At 41.5% G+C, this 26,146-nt stretch overlaps 1 protein-coding gene and 1 long non-coding RNA gene across 3 annotated transcripts in view; one reads left to right on the top strand and one right to left on the bottom strand.

Moving 5' to 3' along the window:
- Nucleotides 1–18,143, bottom strand: part of flna (filamin A, alpha (actin binding protein 280)) — a 32,599-nt gene extending 14,456 nt beyond the window's left edge. For both annotated transcript variants that reach the window (XM_037274638.1, XM_037274647.1), the window contains exons 1-12: nt 17,942–18,143; nt 12,977–13,435; nt 5,613–5,864; nt 4,907–5,004; nt 3,942–4,089; nt 3,706–3,824; nt 3,543–3,620; nt 2,797–2,959; nt 2,522–2,722; nt 531–668; nt 281–407; nt 33–169 (exon numbers count right to left, since the gene is read on the bottom strand). In XM_037274638.1, coding sequence (XP_037130533.1) covers nt 33–169; nt 281–407; nt 531–668; nt 2,522–2,722; nt 2,797–2,959; nt 3,543–3,620; nt 3,706–3,824; nt 3,942–4,089; nt 4,907–5,004; nt 5,613–5,864; nt 12,977–13,346 — 1,831 coding nt within the window. In that variant the 5' untranslated portion in view covers nt 13,347–13,435; nt 17,942–18,143. The remainder of the gene's footprint in view (nt 1–32; nt 170–280; nt 408–530; nt 669–2,521; nt 2,723–2,796; nt 2,960–3,542; nt 3,621–3,705; nt 3,825–3,941; nt 4,090–4,906; nt 5,005–5,612; nt 5,865–12,976; nt 13,436–17,941) is intronic.
- LOC119136371 lies at nt 18,103–25,750 on the top strand. The gene is made up of 3 exons (XR_005100724.1): nt 18,103–18,239; nt 23,951–24,081; nt 24,915–25,750. It is a non-coding gene; the product is annotated as an uncharacterized LOC119136371 (long non-coding RNA).
- The last annotated feature ends 396 nt before the right edge of the window (nt 25,751–26,146 follow it).

Below are 26,146 nucleotides of genomic sequence, written 5' to 3'. Positions count from 1 at the left end.
AATGAACATTTCAAGACTCACAAAAAACATACCCAAAGTGCCAACATTGTCTCCGACAGCCTCCACGACAAAGTCGGCAGATTTGCCAATCACGCCGCCCTCTAGGCCAGGACCCCAGGCCCTCACCTTCTGCTGGCCGGCCTCAGAACCAATCTTGACCTCGATGGGACTGAAAAAAAGAGACAATATGCACAGTTATGTGTTTAAAAAGAAAAAAATTGGGCACATGGTGAAAATGTTCCATTTGTTGTTAGTCATTTTGGTGTGTCCAAGCATGTACCTGCGAGGGATATGCTGTCCTCCCCAAGTGATGGTGATGGTGTAAGTGCCGGTTGCAGTGGGGTAATATTCAAACCCATACACACCATCTCCCAAATCATTCCTCTTGCACGGTTCCTCAAGTCCCTCTGTAAACAAGAAAACATCTTCCAGCTTTTTTTTTTTTTTTATTATAAACTACCAACAGAATAATACACAAAAGATATCATGGTGGAAACCCAGCAGTATTAAAAACTGATAGAAAAACTCACTGGGACCCTTGATGGTGACTTTAAGCTCTCCAGTGCCAGCTCCTCTGGTGTAAACTTTAAAATCTGCCGTCTCCTTTACTCTTAAGCCCTTAGGCTGCAGACCACGACCCTTGGCTTTGCAGAGGCTGGGGTTGCATGCTGTTGAAAGAAAAACACACGCACTAAGAGATGGCTCTCTGTGTTTGAACCATCTGTGATGACAAACTAGGTCAAGAAGGCACATGTATTGTACTCATGACATTTGACCTCGGCAGTCTACTGCAGTCGGGTTCCTGCGTGGCTACAACTTTGAGAACCAGCAAATGGCAATCTTGTACTAGACAGACTTGTGTAAATTAGGCTTTGCTGGGTACCCTACAACCATTAAGAACCGTGTACCTACCAATCTGGCCATCTTGTGTCACATATCCTTTGGAATTTGTTGATCTAACGTAGACAATGAGTGGGCATTTGAAGGAGTAAATACTTGTTGGTGGTAGACTGAGATTTTATCTTAGCTTGCTCTGTTGTCGTGCTCTGGATACCTTGGAGAATATAATTAGGCTCTTGCTTTACATTCGAAAAGTGCAAAATCATTTTGGTTGACAATGGTGCCTTGCAAAAGTGTTCAGGCTCCATCATTTAATGCTCTGGAGTTCAGTGGGTCGGGAGTGCAGGGATAGGATGCAATATTAAAAAAAAAAAAAAAAATCAGTCTAAAGTGTATTTCTATCAATATACATGCTACTGGACAGCATTAGGTACTTCTGAACAGTACTTTGTCTCTGCCGTCCTCATCAGAGGAAGTGGGCTTTTACCAGCACACAGGAAACAGCATCCATCAACTGGCCTGTTAATATGCAATATAATGCCTTTCATCTGGGATGGCTTTCCAGGGCCAAGGGAAAACACCACAAGATAAGAAACTGGCTTATATGACAGTGGAAAAGATAAAACTGTTATAAAAAAAAAATTAAAAAAAACACCAGTCAATTACACCTTTTCCTTTTCTTCCCGCACGAAATAAACACGCTCGCTTCCCCTTACCAATCGGAACAATTTCTAACCAGTATTTAAATGATAATGCTATTTCAGAGTATTATTCATGATCGACGGAAAACTTTTTTTAACCCAGCAATCTGTGAAATATGCAGTGCGAGTCGAAATAAGCGATTGAAAGGGATTTGGGGCTGGAGCGCACACAACAGTGACTAATGTCGTTATGTAATGTGCTGACAGACTGTTACTGAGCTGGAACAAATAGGATTCAAACGGTTTAATAAAGCAAGGGCTACTGTCGACAAGACAAAATGTCTGTTGCGAAGCAGCATGCAAGGGAGAAGAGTCTTTCCTCATGGAGGTGTGGGATTCTTCTCTACTCTGTTACAAACTGAAGGACCTTATAGGCAGATGTCAAGTCCACAGATGGAAGCATGACCAGACATGCAATTTTGTCAACTCCATGGGCAGACAGCTCAAACATTCACGCATGCAAGCAAGCATGCATTTTATTATTGAAAACTGCACATCACCATCTTAGTGAGGACATTTGGTGGTATAACCCATTTATGGCATAATTAAGTGATTGAACACTCGATATCACTTTCACCAAAAGCAAAAACAAACTATTGTTTGAAGGCATCTTTTGAGAATGAATTTCCCTCACAAAAAAAAAAGTCCTTACTAAGATGGGTTTAAAGTATGCCACTGAGAGAGAGACAGCGATACAACACAAAAGCAAAGACACCGACACATTTGGGTACCCAATAGAGATTCCAGGAAACAGGAAATAACAGCAGAAGGAAGAGGCAGCTCCTGAGAGTAGACAGATGCCACCCGGCCTCTATCACATGCCACCGGGCCTCTATCAGAAGAGGCCAGGGACGAACGATCCAGCACAGAGGCAGGAGGAGACAGCAAAGCATTAAAAACACAGAAAACTCTTAAAGATGTTTCAGTAACTGACAGCTTGTGGGACTGTTAATGCAAACGATTCTCTTTCGTGATCTTACCTTCACCAATGTTCACCGTGAAGGGGCTCTTGCTGATCTGACCACCGGCAAAGGTGACATAGATGGTGTGTTGGCCCTCCTGGGTTGGTTTGTAGGTGCAGCGGGAACTACTGTTGCCCTTGTCCTCTATATTGCAAGTTACAGTGTTCTTTTTCCCTGCAGGGTCCATGATCACAACCTCCACCTCTCCAACACCAGCACCTGTGCAAAGGGAGGGACATGAGGAAGGCAAACCAAGGTGGAAAAGAGATACTTGGGCCATGTTGTGCAATTACCCGCTGTGTAGATGTCAAAGTAGGTGCTCTTGTTTGCAATGTTGCCCATGGGCTCCAAGCCAGGTCCCTGGGCAGTGGCTTTGCTGGAGTCTCCCTGAGCCATGCCAATCTCAACCTCAAAGGGACTCTTGGAGATGTGTTGGCCTGCAAATAACACTGTCACCTACAAATTGTCAGAGAAAAATGAGCAAGTTATAAAGAAAATATGCCGATGAAATAATGAACTCAGGGTAAAATTAAAGTTCTTGGTTTGGGACTGATTGACAGCTAATCAACGATAAAATTTATTTGTTTAGATTGTGTTTCAAATTATTTAGAACCATTGTTTGACTTAAAATTGTCCGGATCCTCTGATTGCCAGCAGTAATTAGTCATTGATTTTTGTAGTCCTTCATAATTGCAAACTGATTATATTTTGGGTTTCATAAAAATATGATATTTGCAAACATCAATATTACCTACTGTGATCTTTTTTTTTTTTTTTTTTTTTTAACAGTAACAATACACCCCCCAAAATTTCATTTTGTAATACATTTTCAAGCAAATCTAATTTTATCAATGGATTTGCTTAATCGATGGAATATTTGATAGACTAAATCGATTCTAAAAGTATTGGATAGTAACAGTACCCTCATTTGAGCATGTTTGGGAGGGTGAAAGAGAAGCAACTTTTTAAGCAAAGTGAATAATTAAATTATTGGCACGTCCCATACTTGACTGTCTTCCAATGACAATCCATAGCTTACCTTGTGCATGCCTGTGACTTTTGGGATATAGAAGACAGAGTAGGTGCGATTCTTATCATTGTTGGCTGTCACTTTAGCCTGGATGTAGAAGTAAATAGAATTTTAAAATGCATAACAAAACAAGGTGATGCCATGTGATTATTTACACCAAGCCTCTATTAACCTCCTCTCTGTGTCCTGCGGGGTCCTCGACAAAAACAAGTACTTCTCCCATTCCTGCACTGATGGTCTCCACAGTGAAGACCGCTTTCTTCATCACAACATTGCCAATTGGCTCAATGCCTGCAAAGAGAAGAGGCAGTCTTTGTTAGCTTGAGGTGTGTTTTGGGAATGCGTGTGCGGGCGTGTTTAGTAGGGCTTCTGTACTGTGTGTGTGTGTGTGTGTGTAAGTGTGTCTACCTGGTCCATAAGCACGGGCTTTCTTGGGGTTGAGTTTGGGTCGTAGTGGCGCGCCAGGCTTGAGTTTAGCCTTCGGGAACTGGGACAGGTAAGTCATGACGGAATGCTCATCCACATTGGGGTCAACGATTTCCTCAGGAGTTATGACCTTGGGGATTAACAAAAAAAAAAGAGAACATTTCACCATGAATTAAAACAGGGAGGCGATGATTGCACAGCCCACATGGAAAGCTTTACTGAAATCTGTACTTTGGTATAAAGTACCTGCAACCTACTAACATTTAAAACAAAAAAAAGAATGCACCCACTGAAACACACATGCCCTTTGTCGTTTTTTGAAACAGCCCCAAAAAGACTGACACAAAAGACTCTTCTTAGCCGAAGCATAGCGGTGGGCGGAAACAGCATTGACCACATATCCAAGTGTGAGCACGCGATGCTGTGCCAGCTGCCAACTCCGTGCCAGTCAGCACAATGCAACACATGCAACTGCAGCACCCGAGACGCTCAATTATGCGTTTTGAAACTGCACTAATTTCTGCTTAGATAAACCCGAAAGGGAGAATGAGGACAAAATGCAGACTGACTGTGTTGAAGCCACACAACCAATACATACAATTAGTCACAAATGTCAAATATTTGTCAGTAACTTATGATTTGAAGTCAATGAAGGCAAACTTACTATGCCACCATTCACAACTCACAGAACAAGTGTGGCTATGAATTAACCAAAGCTTTTAGAGTCAACCCAAAACGATTTGTTAAGTTTCAAAAACAGAAATTTCTTCACCAACAAACGTGGCCATACAAGTCTAACTCGAGTGCCAAAATCAATGAAAAGGAGTGCGTTTTATTGTTCACATTCCACAGGTGGAAGGAAACACTGCTTAAGTCTTGGGAAGAATTACGCCGTATTTTAGTTTGCAAGTTTAAACACATTGTCTAGAGGAAATTTGTCACTTTACCTGCGGTATACCCAGCCAGTCATCAGCTTGCTGCATGGCCTCACGGGCATTGTCCACTGGTTTAGTCTGATCCCACTGGTCCCAGTCAGGACACAGACCTGAGGGGAGCAGCAAAGGGAATTTAGTCTTTAAAATCTGCATCTGATGTACAGATGAGGAAAAAAAAAAAAAAAAGAAGAAAAAAAAAAAAAAAAAAACGTGGAAAGTAACGTACAATATTTTAATCAAGGAGGATAAATATGACGATCAAAATTATTCTGGTCAGGACTTTGTGCAACAGAATAAATGTTTTTATGTTTTAAGGAATTAGCTAAATATTAATAGATTCAGTTGAGGCAAACAAAAGTCATTTTTTTCCCCCAGAGTGTCAAATATTTGCCTAACTAGCAGTGTAGTTGTTTGGGTGTCTTTCTGCAGGGAAACAAAAAGCTCTTCTGCCACTCCAGGGTGTGGTGGTTGCTAAAAATTCCAAAAATCCAAAATGTGTTTTATCTCTCTAGATCAAATTATCCTCCCCTTATTCACCTCCCACTCACTCTACTGATATGACAAAATATCCTCCCCCACCACTTCGCTTTAGCTCATTAAAGACTTTAATTCACTTTCCTTGACCTGACCTGGAATCTTCTTCTGAACTTCTTTGCTTCAACAAGCCTGAAGTGTCAAACGCTTTTAAAAGTAAAATATACAGGCCTTCAGCAGTCACCTGGAGCACAGCTGTCGACCAAGGCCCCCAGAGCCCGGCCAGTCTGCCAGTCACGGTTGAAGTTGGTGATGGGAAGCTCGGGTAGTTTGTTCTGAATCCATCCCAACAACCTCTGCTTGGGGGTCTTTTGTCTGCCATCATCTGCCTCCTCCTCTTCATCCCACATTGGCATGGAGATCGAGTAGTGCAGGATCAAGGTCCAGATCAGACCCAGGATCAGCTTCAGATTCCCATCAACGATGGCTTTGGAGTCTAGGGGGGGTGGGGAAAGGAGTCATGTTTAAATCAAAATGGGTGTTTAACTAGTAACGATCAAAAATATTCATTTAACCCTGTAATTAGTAGTTTGAATGAAAAGAAACTCCAGCAGACTAAGAATTTATAAATTGAAATGGAATAAATTCGATAATGGTTTCGATTACTGGGGGTTTCCCCGAGTTTATTTATGGGGGTTATCGATGCGTTTGATGCTCTCCTGCAACCGCCCCACCACAGAAAATTCCCCAAAGATGGCGTGCCACTCATCACGTTGCTAATGTGATATTCTAAATATTTTCAAGGAATGGTACCAACTCTGACTGCTCTGAACTCACAGTGGTTTTGGTGAGTGGAATAACCCCTGGAGGAGTTCTGCATGAAAAGTGTTTATAGTGTTGCACAAAGTTCCCATAGCTCACATCACATACAAACTACTAAAAACTGAATACTAATCAGCATCTCCGCAATTAAATGGCTGATTCCTCTCCTAGTAACAGTCATACCTTTTATAAACAAATCATTGTGATGCGGAGCTTAAAACCCATGGGATCAAGCATTTAAGTATCCATTCCCAATACACAGTTAGATTAGAAAAAAAATAAATGAATGGTCGGAGAATAATCACAAACAAGTAGCATGTTCTAAAATGCATGAAAGATTGCTTATCTACAATGACTAGCATTACAATATTTGCATTTGGAAACGCATTCGTTGTACATTTCCCCTAACGCACTTCCAAAGCTTCTGACGATGGCATCACGGCACATAAAACTTGAATCCCATTGCCCCTAACATTTGACGCACGTCCACAGTACGTGTTCAGACACGAGTCAAGAAAGGAGAAAATGAGCTAGCTTGGGCAAACGACCACATGTAAACACATTCAGCTTGTAACATTCACAAGCATGTACGTACATGTTGCACAAGATGAGGGCCATCGGGAGAGTGTTCTCAAGCTTGAGGAAAAGGCGGAGCGCCGTGTGCGTGTTCCTAACTGATGGCAATCAGACTGCTAGTCTACATAAGCATGTGTGTTTAAGCTCTGATAAACTCTGTGGACGTTCTGGACTGTCGAGTCCAAATGATAAAATCTTTGTCTATATTAAAATGCCACTCCAAATGTGCCGTGCCATGATGTGTCACAGGAGGTCAGGTATAGCAGTGGAAAAATACACTCACAATGATTTAGAGAAGGTCAGACAAAAAAAAAAAAAAAAAAAAGTCCCCGCTTTAGTAACCCCTCACCATGGGAACTCTGCATTTGTGGATCACCATAGCAACCCAGAGTCAACTCACTCTGCCGTAGTCGAAAGAAAAGAGGTGATGACACAAAAGTCGAGAAGTGTGATGGGATAGAAAGAGCACAAAGTGGTGAAGACTTGATTAAAACAAACAGATACGACGGCTTGTAAGAGATGTGAGACGGATGCTTTGTATTCAAGTGCACCACGCGTCAGAACAAGCAGCGAGAATGCCGATGAGGCAAAAGATGGGTGTGTCCCACCTTCACAAGCTAACTCGACTTCTGTGACGTAAGCAAGCTGTAAAATTTCCCTTTAAAGGCCCTGAGCTTGTCTCCAAACCTCAGTCTCCAAGATTCTCCAGCTCTGTGATCTCATGAACAGTTGTCTTCAAGCGGCAACCCGTGAACCTCTGCTAAACTGTTCAAGTGCTAGAAAAGAATGGTAGCTACACAAAATATTCAAACTGATATTGATAATATCAGTGTTTAGGTTTGGGCGACAGCAGTGTTATCCAATCTTTTATTCCTTGATAAAGAAGCAGTCAACATTCTCCTGCTTTGGGACACAAAGCAGCTCAAACTTATTAATCCGCCTTAGTTTGATACATGCCTTTCTCTCCGCTAAACTTGCTAGGAATGTGCCGGCATTCCCGTCAGACCACACCAGTTCAGACGGAGCCCATATACGGATACAGACTGCTACATAATCACCCTTTGCTGATTCATACCCCCTTCATGCATGTGCGTATCACACTGCCCCCCCCATACACAAAAAACTCCCATGACTCAACTACATGGCACGTTTCCACAGCCATCAGCCCCCGGTTGAGTGTCACAGCCATGACATCATCGCAACCTCTGACCCTACAGACCCCGCTCTGAGCATCACAAAGATCAAGAGGGCGTGGCCGAGCCAGACCGGGGAAAGAACAGTGAGAGCATCAGCAGGACTTTAAAAAGCTTTTTATGACTATTACTCATACAAATCCAGACTGGCATTTTGTTGCAATTTTGATTCCATGCAAGGAAATTATTATCGCGTCCAATGGAACAAAACAACTTATGTGTAGTCTTACATCAAAGTCAAACAATAACTTGGGCTGGTTGTAAATTCACCCATTCTTTCTTAATGGCGAGTCCGGAAACAGCTGGGTATGTAGGGGGGAAACCAAAAAAAAAAAAAAAAAAAAAAAAAAAAAAAAAAACACTTGTTAAGTTCTTCTACATGCGCTGGCAGGAGCTTACCACATTTACTTGGCTTCAAACGATTACACAGGTTTTCTGTGTCGTCCGTTTACCGCATGCGCACATTAGCTGTCGCTTTGGAGATACTGTCACAATTGTCAAAAACAGCCCCATCTTGGGAGGATAACGGCAAGTCATGGTTGATCTCTCAGTTACATAGTTTGCTTACATCCTAAACTTACAAATGAAAGCAGAGCAGGAAAAGGGTCAACTTTTTAGCTGTTGTCACATTTCCACATTCTCTGATAGCGTAAATATGCACGCAGCTTATCGACCTGAGATTTTTCCCCGATACTTGCCTAGCCATTAGTGCAATAGGCTAAAAATTAACAGTAAGTTTCACTTCTTGCTTTATACTGACAAAGCGGTACAGAAAATTGATGGAAGCTCAAATCTTGCCGTCCAGATATCACCAAAAAGTGGCAGGGTAGAATTTTTCAGAAAGAAGCAATCTCTCAAACAAATCTCTCAAGTTTGTGTTTCATCTTCATGTTGGCTTTTTATGATACTATTTAATCTTAAAAAGGTTTCATGAGCTTGTTTTACTTGACATGAATGCATTTAGCAGGCTGACGGTTTGACCCGCTCTCAGGCCGTTGCCTTCCTCCTCCACTTGCCTCCCTCCCTCCCTTATACAAGCCACAGTGGCTCTACTACACTTCCTCATTTTCCTTTCTGCCATTACCACTCACTCAGTCACTCACCCACCCACCCTGCTTGCCTGCCTGCCTGCCTCCTCTCTCCCTTGCTTCACTCCCTGTGACTGGGGAAAAAAAAAAAAAAAAGTTCCTCTTGGTTTTTTAGCCTTAAAAGGGCAGAAGCAACTGGATCTTGGCGGCCCTCCCATTCCACGAGCTCTGGTTACAGAGGAGGGAGGAGGGCTTTGGGAAGATTGGGGGAAGTGAGACAGAGGGTGGAAGACCTCAAGAAGAAAAGGTAGAGAAAGTGCTGTGTGGGATTTTTTTTTTGGGAGGGGGGGTTGTTCAATCTTGCACAAGCAGGGAAGTGCTTCGCTCAAACGAGTTTGTTGAAAACATTGGCAAAAGGCAAGATGGTGCTGCAAGAGCAGACTAGCTAAAGGTGATGAGGAGGCAATGCATAAAATGATGAACGAGAGGCTTTAATAAATACCATGTGGCTTCAATCAAGTGGTTTTTCATGGAAGCATCTGGGAACACTGAGCAAGCACACAAGTTTGCATTTGTAAGTCATTGATGAGCTCAAAAAGCACAAAGCACTTCCAGAATTGTACCCTGCTTGTTTTCCATCTATTGGATTCCATTATGGAGCAGACATTTCTCTGTGAATCGGTTTGATGAGGAGCGGGGCGTGGGGGCGTGTTTCCGACGCTGATGTAATGCAATAGGCTGCATGCCAGTGAATGGAACGAGAATGCGCATTCGACTTATGTGCACAACCCCCTTGACCAGTCCCGTCCTCCTTCAGACAGGAAGCTATGCCAACGATAAGGCGCTGGCAGGAAGTGATCCATTTGGACGAGAATAGCAAAACTCACAAATGCATTCCTCTCTGGTCTTACGCCTATCTGGCCATTGAATGTCTATACTAGTAGTCCATTGCACCAACAATTACCTTCATTAAAATACAAGACACTGTAAAATCCGGTAAATAAACAGACAGGATGAAACGGAAGCTCTCTTAGCATCCATATACGAATTAGCATTTTATACCAGATTTTTTTTAATTTTTTTATTTAAATGACATTTTACTCAATGTATGCTTTTCAAAGTAATCTTTTTATCTACATGCTGTTTCACTGCTGTGACATTTGAACTTCCCGATCTGATCAAATAATTGATCATTTTCACTGCAACCTCCCTGTCCACCTCTGACAGCGCCCAGCTACTTGAAATTTCATTGACTTTTTCTCGTTTCCATGTCAGCAGAATTACGAAACAGCTGTTGCCACACGTGCCTGTGTCTCAACCTGCCTTCTCAGCTCGGGGCGATAGAAAAGAGGTCAACCAGTTACAAAGTTACACCACACTTGTGTTTACATCCAACATGCAAACCCAATCACATCAATTATCGTTCAGGGCAACCAAGGGCTTATTAAGTATAAATAAAAAATAGCATTTTTTTTTAAATTGAAAAATAAAATATGCTGCTGACAAGAAACCACAGAATCTGCCAAGACACTCTATTGGTGTTACGGGTTACTTCATAAACTACCTTCCTTACACAAGCATGATGATGCCAAGTGGGAATGATTAAGCTTACTCAAACATGCGTGTGGTGACGCAGCTGGAATATGCACTCGGGATGTCTCAAGCAGGTGGTAGCTGGTGAGTTGGAGCTTCAGCGGAGTACGTGCTAACACTCACAGATTGAGCCGGAAAAGCCAAACATGGACTTTCATTGATCAATAAACACTTGTTCATCTCTACCTTGAAAATACAGGCTCCGCATTCACTTGAGACTTTTTTGTATGTGGTTTGGTACACGAGACTCATCTGTCGCGTGTTACGCGACCAACACGCCGGAGATGGCAAACAAAAGCTATAAAAGACGCATCGCGAGTTAAACTAGGACAGCGGTGAAGAAAGAAAGAGACCTCAAGCATTACGCGATGTTCTGATGGCAGTTTGCGCTCAATTGTGGTGAGGGTGGCTAGAAGGGTGTGTCCATTTTCTGCAAACAGAGAAGGAAGCAAAAGAGTAAAGTGGGCTTGCTCTCTCATCTTTTGATTAGAAGAGTCAAAAAAAGGAGAAGCTGGATAAGAGTGAGTCAGCTGGCATCACGCCCTGAAAGACCAACCAATGATTCAAAGTGTGCAATTAATGGTGAGGGAAATATGATACTGCGATGGTGCTTTAAAATGAATATGCATGGCAGATAGGCTGGCATAATGAGGACAATCCAAAGTTATGACTCCGATTGCAGTCTCACCTGCTGCAACCTGGAAAAATTCTGCGAGCACATTGAAAGTGTGCTAAACATTCCTATAGAGATGCCACTTGTGTCTGATTGACAGCTACTCAAGTCACTCTGTCACTAGAGATGCTCCGTGGACATTGGAGGTGAAAACCATACTGCACCATACAAGTAATTGTCCAAATGTGCATTACATTATATAAAATGTCTAACTCGTCTTCAGCTGTGACAAGATTCCTAATGTGCCTTACTACCATCTGCAGAAATGGAACGAACTGTATTGAGAGCTTAATTATAGTTCTGGATTTAAAAATAATGTCTGCACCAATTCACTTCCTTAATTTCTATAAATAAAAGGAAGGTCATATCTTCAAAGCATTTCATTCATTCCACCAAATAATTTGACGCAGGTGGATAACAGCATATCTTCACACGGTCATTAGAAAATCACATGTTAGGAGAATGACTAAATTGACGTGATAAAGCCAAATATAAGAATATACCGGTTTAAAGATTAACGCTGAAAATCTGCAAAGACTGAGAACAGCAAAGATACTCATTGAGTTGTCCTGATATTTTGGGTGTGGCTATAATGGCACCCACTTTGCCATCTGGAATAAAGACCCCCCCCACTATCACCATATAAAAACTTGAGCAACGCCATTCGCATCGGTTTCATGATGAGTTTTAGTAATTATCGTTCGGCCTATTTCTACTACTACAGCATTAGGTTAGCTAGCTAGCTAGCTATACCTCCATGTCAAAAACACATCTCCGGATACCCCAATCTACATGCAGTTGTGACATAAAATTTAGAAGTCTTTACAGGGACATTATGTATTTAAAGGAACCACAAGGCTAACGTGGACATTTAAAGAATTGCAGCATTTTAGCTGTCTTGTAGTTTCTTGCTCTAGCGCTCATATATTGCCGCAAGACTAGGTAGGAATGGACTTCCATCTGTTATTGTAGTTTGGCCTTCATGGAGGTCTAAACACTAGTGCTCTTGTTCCTTGAGCTTCATTCATTGCAGCGCCACCAAGCTTTGCGTGTTCACACAGAGATGTTACAAAAGAGAGCTCATAGCGACTTCCCACAATTTAAACTGCCGTTTTGCCATCAATATGATAAGCTACTGGAAGCAAAGTCCATTTGACCCAATGTGATGTCACCCAGTAGGAGAGAAAAGTTCTTATTCCGTGGAACCCCATCCCACAACGTGACACTGGGCCTCTATGGTCAAGCGGTTCCTCCGGAATCAGCTGAGATTGCCCGATCTACAAAGTTTGAATTCGAGGTGGGCGAGCACAAAAAGACAGGGGGCCCTCTTCCCAGTCCTCCCAAAGCAAGTGGAGAAAGGAGGAGACAAGGAACGAGCCCATGTAGACACGAGCACAAACGGGGAACCGCCTGCTTTTTCACGCAACATGTTAACACTTTCTTGTAGGCCTATGTAACTTGCTCGATGACAGTTTCATTTAGTTCCACAACACAATTATTGATGAACCTCGGTGTCGTCCTTTGCAGAGAATTCATGGGTAAATGGGACACAATGTAATCACAGCACCTGATCAAAAGTGATTAGCGATGGAAATGAGAATAAACAGAGAACATTGTGTCGACTTCTTACCTTCTGGGCACCAGGCTACATTCGAGACCTCGATCGACATGTTTTACAGATTAGCATGTTTTTTGTTCACGCAAAATGTCACATTTTCCTCACCTATGGACACCAGCTTGATGTTCTCCTTCTCCAGGAACTCCAGTGCCACGGACACGTTCTCCAGCTGCATCTGGCGGAAGGTGGGCCTCTGGTTGTACTTTCGCAACATCTTCTTCTGGGACAGCACCTCCAGCAGCCCGATGAGCCGAAGCCCATCGCTGAGGTCCGTCTGCAAACAGCCGAGCCGCTTGTTGACGCATTTCAGGTGCTCGTTACACCAACGGGTGAACGTGTTCTCCTGGATCTTCTTCCACGGCGCATCCTCGGCCAGGTCTTTCTCCGTGGCTGGCATTTCGGCGTCCTTGTCCGTGGAGAGAGCGTTGGGAGCGGGCGCGGCGCTCTGGTGGATTCGGGGGTGGGAACCACTCATTTTTATAGCCTTGGCTGTCTCTCGGTTCGCTGCCTTGTTTCTGGGTGGAGTCTATTCAACTTTTCCTTCACTCTGCCAATCGGCCTCGTCTGTTTGACAGAAACAAATCAAGACGGAAAGTTGGTAACAAGGCTTTTTACAACACGCAAAATAATAGTAATTGTTAGACAGTTAAATAGTACTATTATTTTTTTGGGACGAAAGTGCGCCGACGAAAAGCAAGTTGCCTCAGGCGACCTTTACGGACTTTTTTTTTTTTTTTTTTTTTTTTTGTAACTCATTGTATTTGTGTCCCCTCCGCCTCTCGCACAAACTCAGCTCACCCACAACCGAGATGAAGACCAATTTTTGACATTCATTTTATGGTGTTACATTCCGCGAAATAAACGTTTGTGTCGTCACTACAATATGGATTGTTATTTATGAGAGCGCACTTTCGGAATGTTTAGCCCCGCCTCCTAAAAAAAAAAATCAGTTTTTTTAAGGGGGTCAAAGTTACAAACTTTGCACTCATACCATTGCTTTCCAACACAAAACTGCACTCCAATCATATTTTTACTGAATCTAAAATGTATCTAACCACGATAGTTTGAATAACGGTCACATTTGTAAAATGAGATTTTTATTCCAATTTTTAGCTCAGATAACCAATCTCTTCCACTATAGTCTTGGGCAAATTGGAAAATACTGTCACTTATACAGAATGAATATGCTGTATGCATCACAAGACTGTGCAGTGTACCAGTGGTTATGCACTCTGCCTCACATTTAGGTTCTCAGCTGCGGCCTTCCTTCCGTCTCGAGTTTGCATGATCTCAGTGTGTGGGTTTTCACTGGTCTGGATCCATCCTTAATTGGTAAACAAGCATGTTCGGTTGCTTGAACACTTCATTGTCTCTATTTATAACTGTATCATATTGCTGACATATTTTTAGAACAGGCCAACTGTAGTTCTTGCCCTTTTGGGCACCACATGGGTAACCCTAACCATGAGGATTTTGCAGATTTTTTTAGATTTTGCCTTTCTTGATTTTCAGGTTTTATTCTGGTGTCCCAGTTCATGCATATTTTGTACGACTGCTGTTATTGGTGCATGGCCAGAACTGTCAATGTGTGTGGCGTCATTGTCTGTGGAGTCTTATCAATTAAAGATGTTACTGAGGGGGTCAGACAATGTCTAGACAAACTTTAACCAGCCCCTTTGTTGTCTTTTCTGTACAGAAGAAAAAAACATCACTATCACCAAGTCGGCACAACATTATGATCTGGTCAGGATGACACAATACATTTCACATCTGGTGTCTCTTTTGCACACGTAATACTGGTCATAGTGGGCAATTTGTTAAAGCTTTACATCTTATCATGTGGACATAAGAATACTTTCCAGTGTTAGCATTGAATAAGATGCTTGACATAGCGCTCTGTGATACCGAGCCTGAACCAATGAAATGTACGAGTCCTCTTAAAGTAATTTAACACAAAAATGTCATGACATAGAGGACACTTTCCCAAACTTAAGGCCGAGATCCAAAATGGGTCACAAGATATTCTGTATGTGATATTGTTGGCACTTATTTCACAAATAAGACAGTTCCCCAACCTTGATTTAGCACTTAGTATTAAATATATTACTTGTGCCACCTAGTGGAGGAATATTAAATTGTCCTGCGTGTCACTCTAGGTCACTGACATGGATGGTAGATTATTTTTTGTAATAGTAGATTATTTTTTTTAATAATAATAATAATAACAACAATAATCATCATCATCATCATCGTCATCATCATGTTTAAGACCAAACAAATGGTGTAATGGTGATGCCACAGTTGCGATCATTTTAACAGCAATCAGTAATTACCCAAAATAATTTATCTATATATTTTCAAGACTATAGTATTTAAAAAAAATCCAATTACTTTTCTGTTAATTTTCAAATTAAGTGTTTTACAAAATAATCCATTGAATAAGCTCAAGTACATGATATCTTTTTCTTATTTATGATGTCAAAATAGAATTATTTACATCCATCTATTGTTATGGTAATAGATACATAAATTTGGGCTCAACCATTTATTTGGGTGATTTTAAATATTCCCAACTCTGACAGTGAATAATTGCATGTTTTATCAATCTTCATGCTGTAACACCACACAAACACCGCAAGTTTAAAGTCTTTGAATTCCTTACTAAGAAACAAGGCAGTAGTGACTGTAAAGACACGCAGCGATGGGACTGCAGCTTCTTTTGACTAAATAAGGAGCTCAGTGGCAGCAGACTCAGTGTGGCCTGCAGCCATTAAGAATGCTTTGCCTTTGTCTCTGTGTGCATGTGGGTGAGTGGTTGTGTGTATCTGGTCAAGGGAGAATTTGAGGAATGCCCCTCAAACATCCTATAAAACCCCCAATGGAAGTCCTCCGGAGCCCCATACTTTAATATCGCCACAAATAAAAGGGATCTTTTTAATATAAAAAAGGGATATTTTATTTCTCTCTCTCTCTCTCTGCAAATAAGAGCAGGATTCGTAATTTCATTAGATAATTTCTGATGGGACTCCTTGGGAGGTCGGAGAGAAGGTGAACTGTTTACTTTATTGTAAGCTATCGTTCCAATGGTAGTTAATAAATAGAACAAACACGACCCCGATGTCTGAACAGATGTTGCTGGTACTTTTGACCTTTGTCTCCCTCTAGTGACTAAATGTTGTACTGCACTCAAACTGTCTTTCAGACAAAGGTTAACGTTTTAAACTAATATACTTTTACTGAGAATAAATGCTGGCTACAGAGGCCCTAGCATTTACCATTATCTTAGATATGACTGATCTTTTAAGACGTAAACTCGCTCAATGGAATGGAATTGTCTTTTCTCTAATCACATATAATGAAGGAATAAATGCATCTTAAAGCTCCACAGTCTAGACAGCTACTCAAAAATATATTATGGTGATAATGAATCAGTCCTCCGTTAAAGAAAATGAATCATATCACAACATAATCTAAATTGAAAGTGTCTTGTGATGGAGCACTCACCAACTGATTCCAGGGCCTAGTTGTAAAAAAAAGGCTTGCAAATATTCGAGTCATCGGCCGCTACTCAAATCGCTTTTGTTTGGAACAGGTTTGTTCATGATGGCATGACTTGTTGGAAATCAAGGCAATAATTATTACATAAAAGCCTTTTAAAAAGACAACCTAGTCATTGTGGCAAGTTCAAGGCTTTAAATGCGGACTTTGAAGCGATTACAAGTAGTTTTCAAAAGGCTAAGCAGTCAGGCATGTATTTGTACAGAGATGATTAATGAATTAAACACCTCACTGGTGAAATGCATGCCTCACCTCGGTCTCAACTTGCTTCCTCTCCCCTGTGATGCAGTTGACTGCCAGCTGGCCATGCCAACGGCTTGGCGTCACAGCCCACCACACCCAGTCAGCCACACGGCCGAGCAGGGAAAAAAAGAATGCTCTCTAACCAGTACGCAGCACCAACGTGCCAAATAAACATGCAAAATATAATCATTTTAATTGACATGCTCCCCTTGGAATTAAATCAAGGCGACAGGGCTCACTGGTGTCATCAGTGGCACAGTTAGAAATAACACTTGTCATATTACGCTCTGCAAATTGCATGCATCATTATCTTGTTTATTTGGATCTCCATTAGCAGCCACACTTGGCAACCGCTACTAACATCAACACATACATTTTAACATCTCAGTGGTAATGTCCTAACTGTATAATAAAACCAATGTTGATATACAGCATCAGCTCCAACATATACAAACTAAAAGCGGAAAACCAACAAAGTAAACTGGACCGATAAGTCATTCTTTTGCATAATTCTCTTGAAACACTTTTGAAAAACATTTAAAACCAGCTTAATGGAACCCTGCTTCTCCTTTTGCGACTGTTAGATCCAACAATCTAATGAAGTTAAAGAAAATCCTGTATCTGAGATTTTAAGTTATGAACACAAGCAAATTAAGCAGGATCAAAATGTGTGCGTGAGTGTGTGTATGGGGGGGGGGGCACTTAAAGGTGTGCTTTGAAACACATGCATACACTGAAAAAGAACATCTCTATGTCACAGCAGTTCCCTAAATTTTGCTAATTCTACTCAATAAAAAGTGGAGACTGTGCATTCACTTCACTCACGTGTGCTTAAATACTAATAAGTTGTCATTTCATCCTAACATAAAGCCACCTTCAAAATCAGAACATTTTCGAGACAGTGGAGATGGCCATAGAATGCGCTTGCGCGATTCCCCAATGCATCTCTGGTTAAAAATGATTATTAGAAGGAAAAAAAAAAAAGAAAGAAAATCGACTGTCCGTGGATTACCTTATTTGGTGAGATGCCATAAATGAAGCCTGGCTAACAGAGGACCAGCGGCAAGTTACATGCGATCATGCACGACCTATCCGCAATTTCCGAAATCCACGGTCACCTGCACGCGTGCGGGAATCGGGTGTTTAAATAAAGTCGTATGAATGTTTTCATGGTATTGCATCACACGCACACACCATCACACATCGAATTCGAACGAAGCAATCGGACCATTTTATTTGACAAGGGTCTTTAAAAAAACAACAACTTACATGTTCTCTTGAGGGGTGAGCCTGTCTGTCTGCGCTGTCCTGCGTGGGTCCTCCCCACGCGAACTGCCAGCAGGAGGGAATGGACTTTCAAAGTTCAGACGCTCGTGCTGGTTGCAAACAGAAGGGAGGGAAAAGTAGTCCCTCTCCGCTCTTTGCTGCCGGACTCTCTTCTGAGGGCTAGTGCTTTAATTGGTGGACGAGTGGAAGCATCAGCGGTGCTGTGGGGGTCTCACTGACTGCCCCGACTCGCCTCTTCTTTCAGCAGTGACGTCACGACCGCGCCTAAAGGATATCAAAGGTGTGATGTCATCGTCTCGTGCAGCGCACGTACAGCTAAGATTCGGCTTGAGTATGTGTGCCCGAGTTGTCCTCGATCACAGCTGAGTGTCCGCTCAAAAGGCAAAAATGTTCTGCTATACAATTTATCAGTGGTGGGAGGACATAAACTGAGGAGGAGTGGAGACAGAATAAAGGGAGGACACCAGGAGAGATGGAGAAGAAAGAGAAGAAAGCGGATAGAAAAGCAGAAAGAGGATTAAGATTAAAGACATCGACGAATCTCTGGAAACGCCATGAAAATGTCTATTTATAAACTCGAACCTCTGTTGAGTGTGCGTGAGCGCGCGAGCGCGCGTGCACGCGCGTGTTGTATTAATTACAGCCAGATGTTTGCTGTTGGGCTTGTGAGCCAGGCGGTCAATGACATCATCCATGTGGAGTTCGTAGAAGTTACATTAGCAGATCTCACACACAATAAGATTTTTTTGGACTGATGTAGCTTTTTCCAGGAAATAATAATGGCAAAGATAACAAAAATCCATCTGATGTGCATGACCTATATCGAGATGCACAATCAAGGCTTTCATAATGCAAAGTATATCTCCTACACTCACAAATAGAGTTGCACATACACGTAGTTGCAAATGTACAAATGCAATTTGTGGTCACGCTTTAAAAGAAAATTTGTATTTTCTAGCTGGGTTGTGATTTGATTGATTAGGACTGCAAACAGTCTGCAGAATGTTGTCGTAGCAAGACTGACCTATGCCACCAGTTGTCTGAAGCTGAGCCGTGATTGGTTGTGGCTTGAGACCTGACAATTGGGATGTCATTTTCAGTCAACAGCAAGTAGCAAAATGGCCGCCCCCTGAGATGGATAAAAGGAGTGAATTTTGCTGCTATACTCATATTCCATAAACACAATATTAATCAAAGTGCCATGTTTAGACGATTGGGGGCACATGCAAAATATTACTGTAAAGAATATTTTGGGGATGACTTTCCCTTTATTGGCATTTTAAATGGGGGATCAAGATGTGCAGATTTGTTTGGAGAGATTAGAGTAAGTCATGGATGCATTGCGTCACATTTCAACAAAAGTATCACAGACAGGATCTGCTTTTAATAGTTTTAGTCAGTAGTTAAAAATCAGACTAGTATGGCGCCGACTGAAAGCCTCATAACAAAACTCGTCTTTGTTAGCCAGTTAAGGAAACGAAAGAGGTTCGTTGTTTGACTGGAAGAGATGAAGGTGATTGTTTAAAATGGTCCTTGGCCGCTTTCTTCCTGGTGTTCAGTGTCTTGCGCACAAATACATGAAGCTGCACATGTGCCAGACGTGCAGCAACATTCTTCCCTGAGCTTATACACACTTACATTAATTTGTGCATGCATGCTTTTTACAAATATGTCACTTTTCGGGGGTGAATCAATAAACATGCCAAATTCGTCCCAACTAATCCCCCCCATTTGCCTCCAAGTCAAAGGCACTCAACACACATAAACCGAGAGCCCATATAACCAACCGGAGTAAATGTGGAAAAAAGTTACTCGTTAAAGTGCGGTCCATTTTTAGACTTGTGAAAAATAAAGGAGCTTTATGGCTACTTAAAACAGGCAAATCAGTTGCCCAGAAACAGCACAGGAGAAAAAAAAAGTACATTCGACCTCAATCGTGCTCTGTATTGCCCATAATGGCATCACAATGTGTATGGCGGAATCACAATCACACAAATCCTGAAACCGATCCTGAAACCAAAAACACAACAAAATACATGGCTTACTGTAATGTACAAGGACGACTGAAGGTCCTAAGACACAGATAGAGCAAGTAACCACAATGACTCACCGCATTGAAGCATCTGACGTCTCCAACAGGCTGAGTCACAACAGCCTAGGACTTGCGATCTTCTCTTTGGGTCTTAACTTGGACTGTGGTCAGTGTGCACAACAGTACACTGTGAGTGTGGTTCGCTATCCATGAGTGAGCTGCGAACGATTATTGTCATTTACAGTCAAAAACAATCTGTTTACAATATAGGAAACAAATTTAATTTACAATGGGAGAAAAATTACCAAAAGTTACCAATCATTTAGGTCACAGGTGTCAAACTCTAGGCCAGATATGGCCCGCCACATCATTTTCTGTGGCCCGCAAAGTCAATTTGTCTTCACTTTTAAAAATCAGCTTTTTAAAATATTTGAAAAGTTTCTACTAGTTTGATGTGAAAACGAACAATTTGTCAGTTTGTTTTGTATCATACTGTATATAATATGAGGCGTTCATACATTTATTTGGGTTGACAGTCATAATGGCCCTCCGAAGGAAACTGTGACTATGATGCGGCCCGTGACAAAAATGACTTTGACACCCCTGATTTAGTTGATTTATACACTTTTTAAGGATCAAATTTGTTGCAAGGAAAAATTGTTGAAGCATGTGATGTGTGCCCATGAAGTCAGTACTGGTAAATGCCAAATTCCAGCTAACTTGCGGTGAATGGTGAACTACTACATCATGGACCAATCATCCGCCAGTCACAGGGTGATAATGGACGTTGCATTAACATCTCCAATGTGAATCACTGAAAAAAGTTGATTCTCTTGTTTACTAATTGGGTCAGAGAGCTCTGCTACACCACAAAGGAAAGGACAAGGAGAGGTGGCGGCAGCACAAAAACACTCATGTTGAACAATATAGGCACATTTTTTAACAGCTCTATAGAATTCTGATAAATGTACAACTGCGCAACAGATATTCTGTATTGCATACACCCTGGGTTAAAAATTGGACCGATCCAGGAAGTCCGGTCAATATGACCAAACCTGGTGTTGTTTTGCAACAACAACAAAATTGAGAAAAAAATTTGTTCTTTTGTGCAAAACAACCAAGAAGAATGTACCATCCAAATTTAAACCCAAATTGTGTTCTTTATGATTCAGCAGTTACTCTTAAGAGTGCATGAAATATATTTGACTGTATAGCATTAAACCATGCTAAGATTTTAGCAACAAAACAAAAATTTGGTTAAACTATATACACACAGAAAATGAAAAATACAAAATTTTTACATGCAGCACCTAAATCTAGAACGCAAAGTATTCCAAACTGAATCACCTTCCAGTAACTGTCAAAATCCCACATAATGAAAGTTCCTTTCAAAGATTAAATAAACACTTGACTCTTGTTTGGAAAAAGAGGCGAGTATCTTGGGGACATTTACTTTAGTGACTCCCTCATGGGTGTCTTTCCACTCCCTGGCCATATTAAGACAATCACACAGATTGGACGAGAGGGTTGACAAATTGGGAGGGACAGAATTCCTGAGCTTTTCCAAGACGAATTGATGTTTGGAATAGCCTAAATGTGTCTCGAGCAACAAGTGTGTGTATTCTATCCATTTGTATATCTCTGAAGTGTTTCCTCAGCAGAAGACCTGACAACACGACAAACGAATCCAATCGCAGACTCTCTCTTAACAAAATGCACACCTTTAAGTAATCGTCTCTGTGTATCGTCTGGCTTCTGAAACGTGTTGATCTCGATGCCCCACACCCACCTGTTAACAAATAGATTAGAGAAGAGCTTGGGAATGTTCACTCACAAGCACATTTAAACACTGAGACGCCCTTCGCTATCTACAAACACAGCCTTTTAAGGAAAGCTTTCCCTTCCTCTCTCGGCCTGTCTTTCTTCCACTTTTACGCCATTCATTTCAAGCAGCCCCAGCCACCCTCTCCCACCCCCAAGCCTGCCCCGCCTCCCCGTGTTCTTATTTTTCTTGTCTTTGGCTCTTTCCCCAAGCAAGCAGTTTGAATTCCCCCTTGACCAGCATGCCCCTGTCGGGTCTTGTTGAACTAAGAAAAGAAGAGGATCTGCGAAAGACCAATTGAGGAGGAAGCCGAAGTCAACAAACAGAGAGATACCGATTGCACTGCGGAAAATGTTTTTGTGCTCCTGGTTTGTGTAGAGTGACAGCGAGGTATTATTTTGTTATGAGCTTGGATCTTAGGGAGGAACATACACTATTAAATTCACTGTGGAGCTAATACTGAAGATGAAGACGCAGATGGAGAGATGAGCTCCAGTAGTTTTGCCCTTTTAAGGGGGCGGAGGGATGCAGACAGCAGCTATGAATGACTGATCTCCCTCTCGATCTCTAATTCTTCTACAATGAATCCGCTTCCTTTGTTGTGTCAATCCATGCAATGAAAACACACATGTTGCAAAATGGTGTACACTAAGGCACAGCTCATACGTGTCTATACAGACAGATCTGATGTTTCAGACACAATGACATCATCATGACCTCGCCGACTATTCATTTGTGTGCGTCAGGTCACACAAGATGACAAATTGCTACCTGTACCTCAAACAAACATTACCACACTTGTGTGATTCAAGTGATGTATGTGACATTGTGTGTTTCCAGATGACCTTTGTGTTCGTCAGGCTATATAAGTGTGTGATAAAATGTAAAATGACACCAAGTGTCTTGGCTTGCATCTGGATTCACTGGAAGTTCAGATGAAGGGGAAGGCATAAAGTCCTCATGCAATATTAATAGAAGTGAATATGTCTGGATGTGATGAACTGTGAGTGAGTTTGTCTGCAAAGAAACCAGTAACAAACTCGAAATGTTAAACATTTCCGTAATTGTCATCAAAAACATCATTTTGTTTGAACTATCTGACCTTCTTGAAGAGTTTCTATCATCTGTTTGGCTTTTAGTTTATGTTTTGCCAACTCTCTTCAGCACCTTCATAACCTTTTCCACACTGGGTTGACTGTCACTGTGCTGCACAGATTAGCCTTCTCATAACTTGTATTGTTTGGAATGTTCTTTGAGAATGCGCGACCATATACTGAATCATGCCACCTGAAAAAAAAATAGCTGTGGCCTGTATGAAAGCGATGAATAGTGTAATACTGGTGCAGGAAAGCCAGTCCAGCCTATTCTTGTCTTCTCAACCTGAAAATGATGTTTGAATGCAGCAAGTGCCCAAGCGGCGCCTCGATTTGTGTTCTGCATGGTGGACAGCAGTGGGAGTGTACCGGCTTGTCCTTGTTATTGAAAGGAACTGGTGCATTAGTTCACAATCAGCTGTGCTGTTTCCAGCTATTGGAAACATGTTTTTCCAATATTTGGTTTCTTGTTGTTGTTGTTGTTGTTTTTGGCCATGTGCAGTAAAAGAAAATATCAAATACCGTATTTTCGGCACTTTAAGGCGCACCTAAAAACCTCAAATTTTCTCAAAAGCCGACAGTGCGCCTTATAATCAGGTGCGCCTTATATATGGACCAATATTGAGCCACTACAGCAGGCGTGTCCAAATATATGGACTTATATATGGACAAAGTTTTAAAATGGGCCATTCATTGAAGGTGCGCCTTATAATCCGGTGCGTCTTATATATGGACAAAATTTTAAAATGGGGCATTCATTGAAGGTGCGCCTTATAGTGCGGAAAATACGGTAGATGATAATCAACTATGTATATGAGGGCCTTGCTTGTTTATTCATGATTGGAGAAAACATAAATTGACAGCCTTAAAATTTATTGGGAAGCAATTTAGTGTTAACATTTGCAGTCTATTCACTTACAATAGAAAATGAAGGCATGGAGAGAAAATGGACTGTTGTCGCAAATGTTCCTCACACAATAACCCATATTGCTATAAATCTTGTCAGTTGTTCTCTCTCTGTCTCACTGTGTGCACTCATGCAGGGTTCAGCAGGAAGAGGGATGACATCATATGATCTCATGACTAAAACAGTTGAGCCCAGCACAGACCTGCAGAGACATGACCTGCAGAGTGGGAGACATGGACACACATGGTGGGACTAAACACATGTCAGGTATTGTATTTAGTGTATTTAGTATCATTTAGCATTTTAGCCACACGTCGTTTTAGTTTTAATCTGCTGAGAGCCAGACTTTCACTTTTTGTATTCTTGTCTTAACCATCATCACCTGCTCATAACAAACTTGACGTCAATGAATTGGCAGAAGATCATAGAAGCATCTTGTCCAAATAGCTCTGATGTCATCACTGATAAAATGCACGTTATCTGCGGGCTATTATTCAGGATTAGCCAGAGTTACTTATTCCATTGTCTGTCATTTGTGCAATATAACAAGTACGCATGTACAATATACATTCGGCATCTCAATCCATCATTGCAACCTACTTATGGAATTTCTGGGGAATTTGCAATTTACTGGTATTTTTACTATTTCTACACTTGCTGTGGTAACATGTCGTGACATATAACTCGCATACGTCAGACACTTTGTCTGTTTTCGTAGACATTAGGTTTCCATGGCAAAATACAATACACACTTCCGTATCCACAGTTGTGTCAGAAAAGCTTACTCAGCATTAAAAAAAAAAAAAATCATCTACTGACTTGGGTCTTGTTCATTTGCGCTTCTTCTATTGAGGGGAAAAACAGTGTCATCCAAATGGGTGACAGAAAAATAAAGACACAAATGACTTCCATATGTTCCATTTTTGTCCTCCCCCACAGGTTTAAGATTGACAGCCCTAACCTGTGCTTGACCTGAATTTGATGCTAACTTTGTTTTACAATGAAGACTGTGTTTTATCCATTCCTCAGTATTTAACCAGCTCCCTGGCCGTACCTCTGAGTTTGCAGTCTCTCGACTTTGTTTGTTTTGTTTTTAACAGCTTGTAGGGGCTTCTTTTGACACCAAGATCCTGTCCCTTACTTCCCTCAAGGGACATAAATGAGAGTCCAGGTCTATGCAAGCCCATCCAACAAGAACCTTCACCACGACACCATCTGTAACTTAATACAAGATTACAAAATAACAAATATTTGTTTGAACAATCATCCCCATCATCAATCATACAAAATATTTTTTTTGTGGTCATATTGGTGTTATCACTGGCATTAGGGAACAACACATTTCCCAACATATTCTCAAATGTGTCGTACAAGCAATTACCCAATCTGTTTCTACTGTTCTGTTCTGATCTCCCTGTGACTGCAGGCCTGAAGACATCTTGAGCCTGTTTTATTTTCTAAACATGGTGTTCAGGAAAGGGGATGCCAGCCCCTTTAGAATTCTCCTGGGGTGTAGCACAGAATTGTGGACCCATCTGAAAATCCACCCGATAATATCCATCTCATGGGGCGGCCATTTTGCCACTTGTTGTCGACTATAAATGACATCATAGTTGCCACTCCTCTACACACACACAACCACACATGCAGACACACACACACAGAATTTATTTTCCTTCCATTTGTAAGCTAGAATTGACCTTGACCCCTCTGCTCACATTGTTCCCCTGCAAATAAAACACACCCCAGGAAGGATCACACGAACTGCACACATTTCCGTTTTCACATGAAGTGTTATCAGCCACACCCTGATGTGTGTGTCTGTGTGTTTCCCCATCACTGCAGGTCACCAGAAACAAGCGTTCACTGGGGTAAAACAAAAGTGGGTTTGCTACCTTGAATGCTTCAGGTCATCCTTTCCCTTCAGATAGTGAAGTCTGAAGTGTTTCAGACAAAACAGGATTAAACAAGATATGGCTGTGTGCCAAAGTTTATATATGACCTTCACATGAGACTTCACAGGAATTCCAGTCAAAGTTCAATGGCTGCCATGATGGAGATTAAAAGAAGTGCTGTGACTCACTGATCCAGTTCTAAAGTTCTTCCACAGGGAACGTTGATTTACTTTGTGTTTACTAGCCAACTACAGAGCATTAGCAGGTATGTGCAGAAGCTCCACACACTAATTCAATAGCAAACAAAGTGACATCTGGACAATCATAATTCCTGAGGATAATTCCTTATGGTCAATCCTTATGTCTCCATGAAATAGCAATTTGTGTTTGGTAGAGTAATTTCATTGCAGATTTCAGATTTGTGATTGCTTGCATTC

The sequence above is a fragment of the Syngnathus acus genome, chromosome 2 (assembly GCF_901709675.1).
Source record: "Syngnathus acus chromosome 2, fSynAcu1.2, whole genome shotgun sequence".
Taxonomy (NCBI): Eukaryota; Metazoa; Chordata; class Actinopteri; order Syngnathiformes; family Syngnathidae; genus Syngnathus; species Syngnathus acus.
Note: the sequence above shows the minus strand (reverse complement) of the source record. Positions and strands in the feature narration are given on the sequence as shown.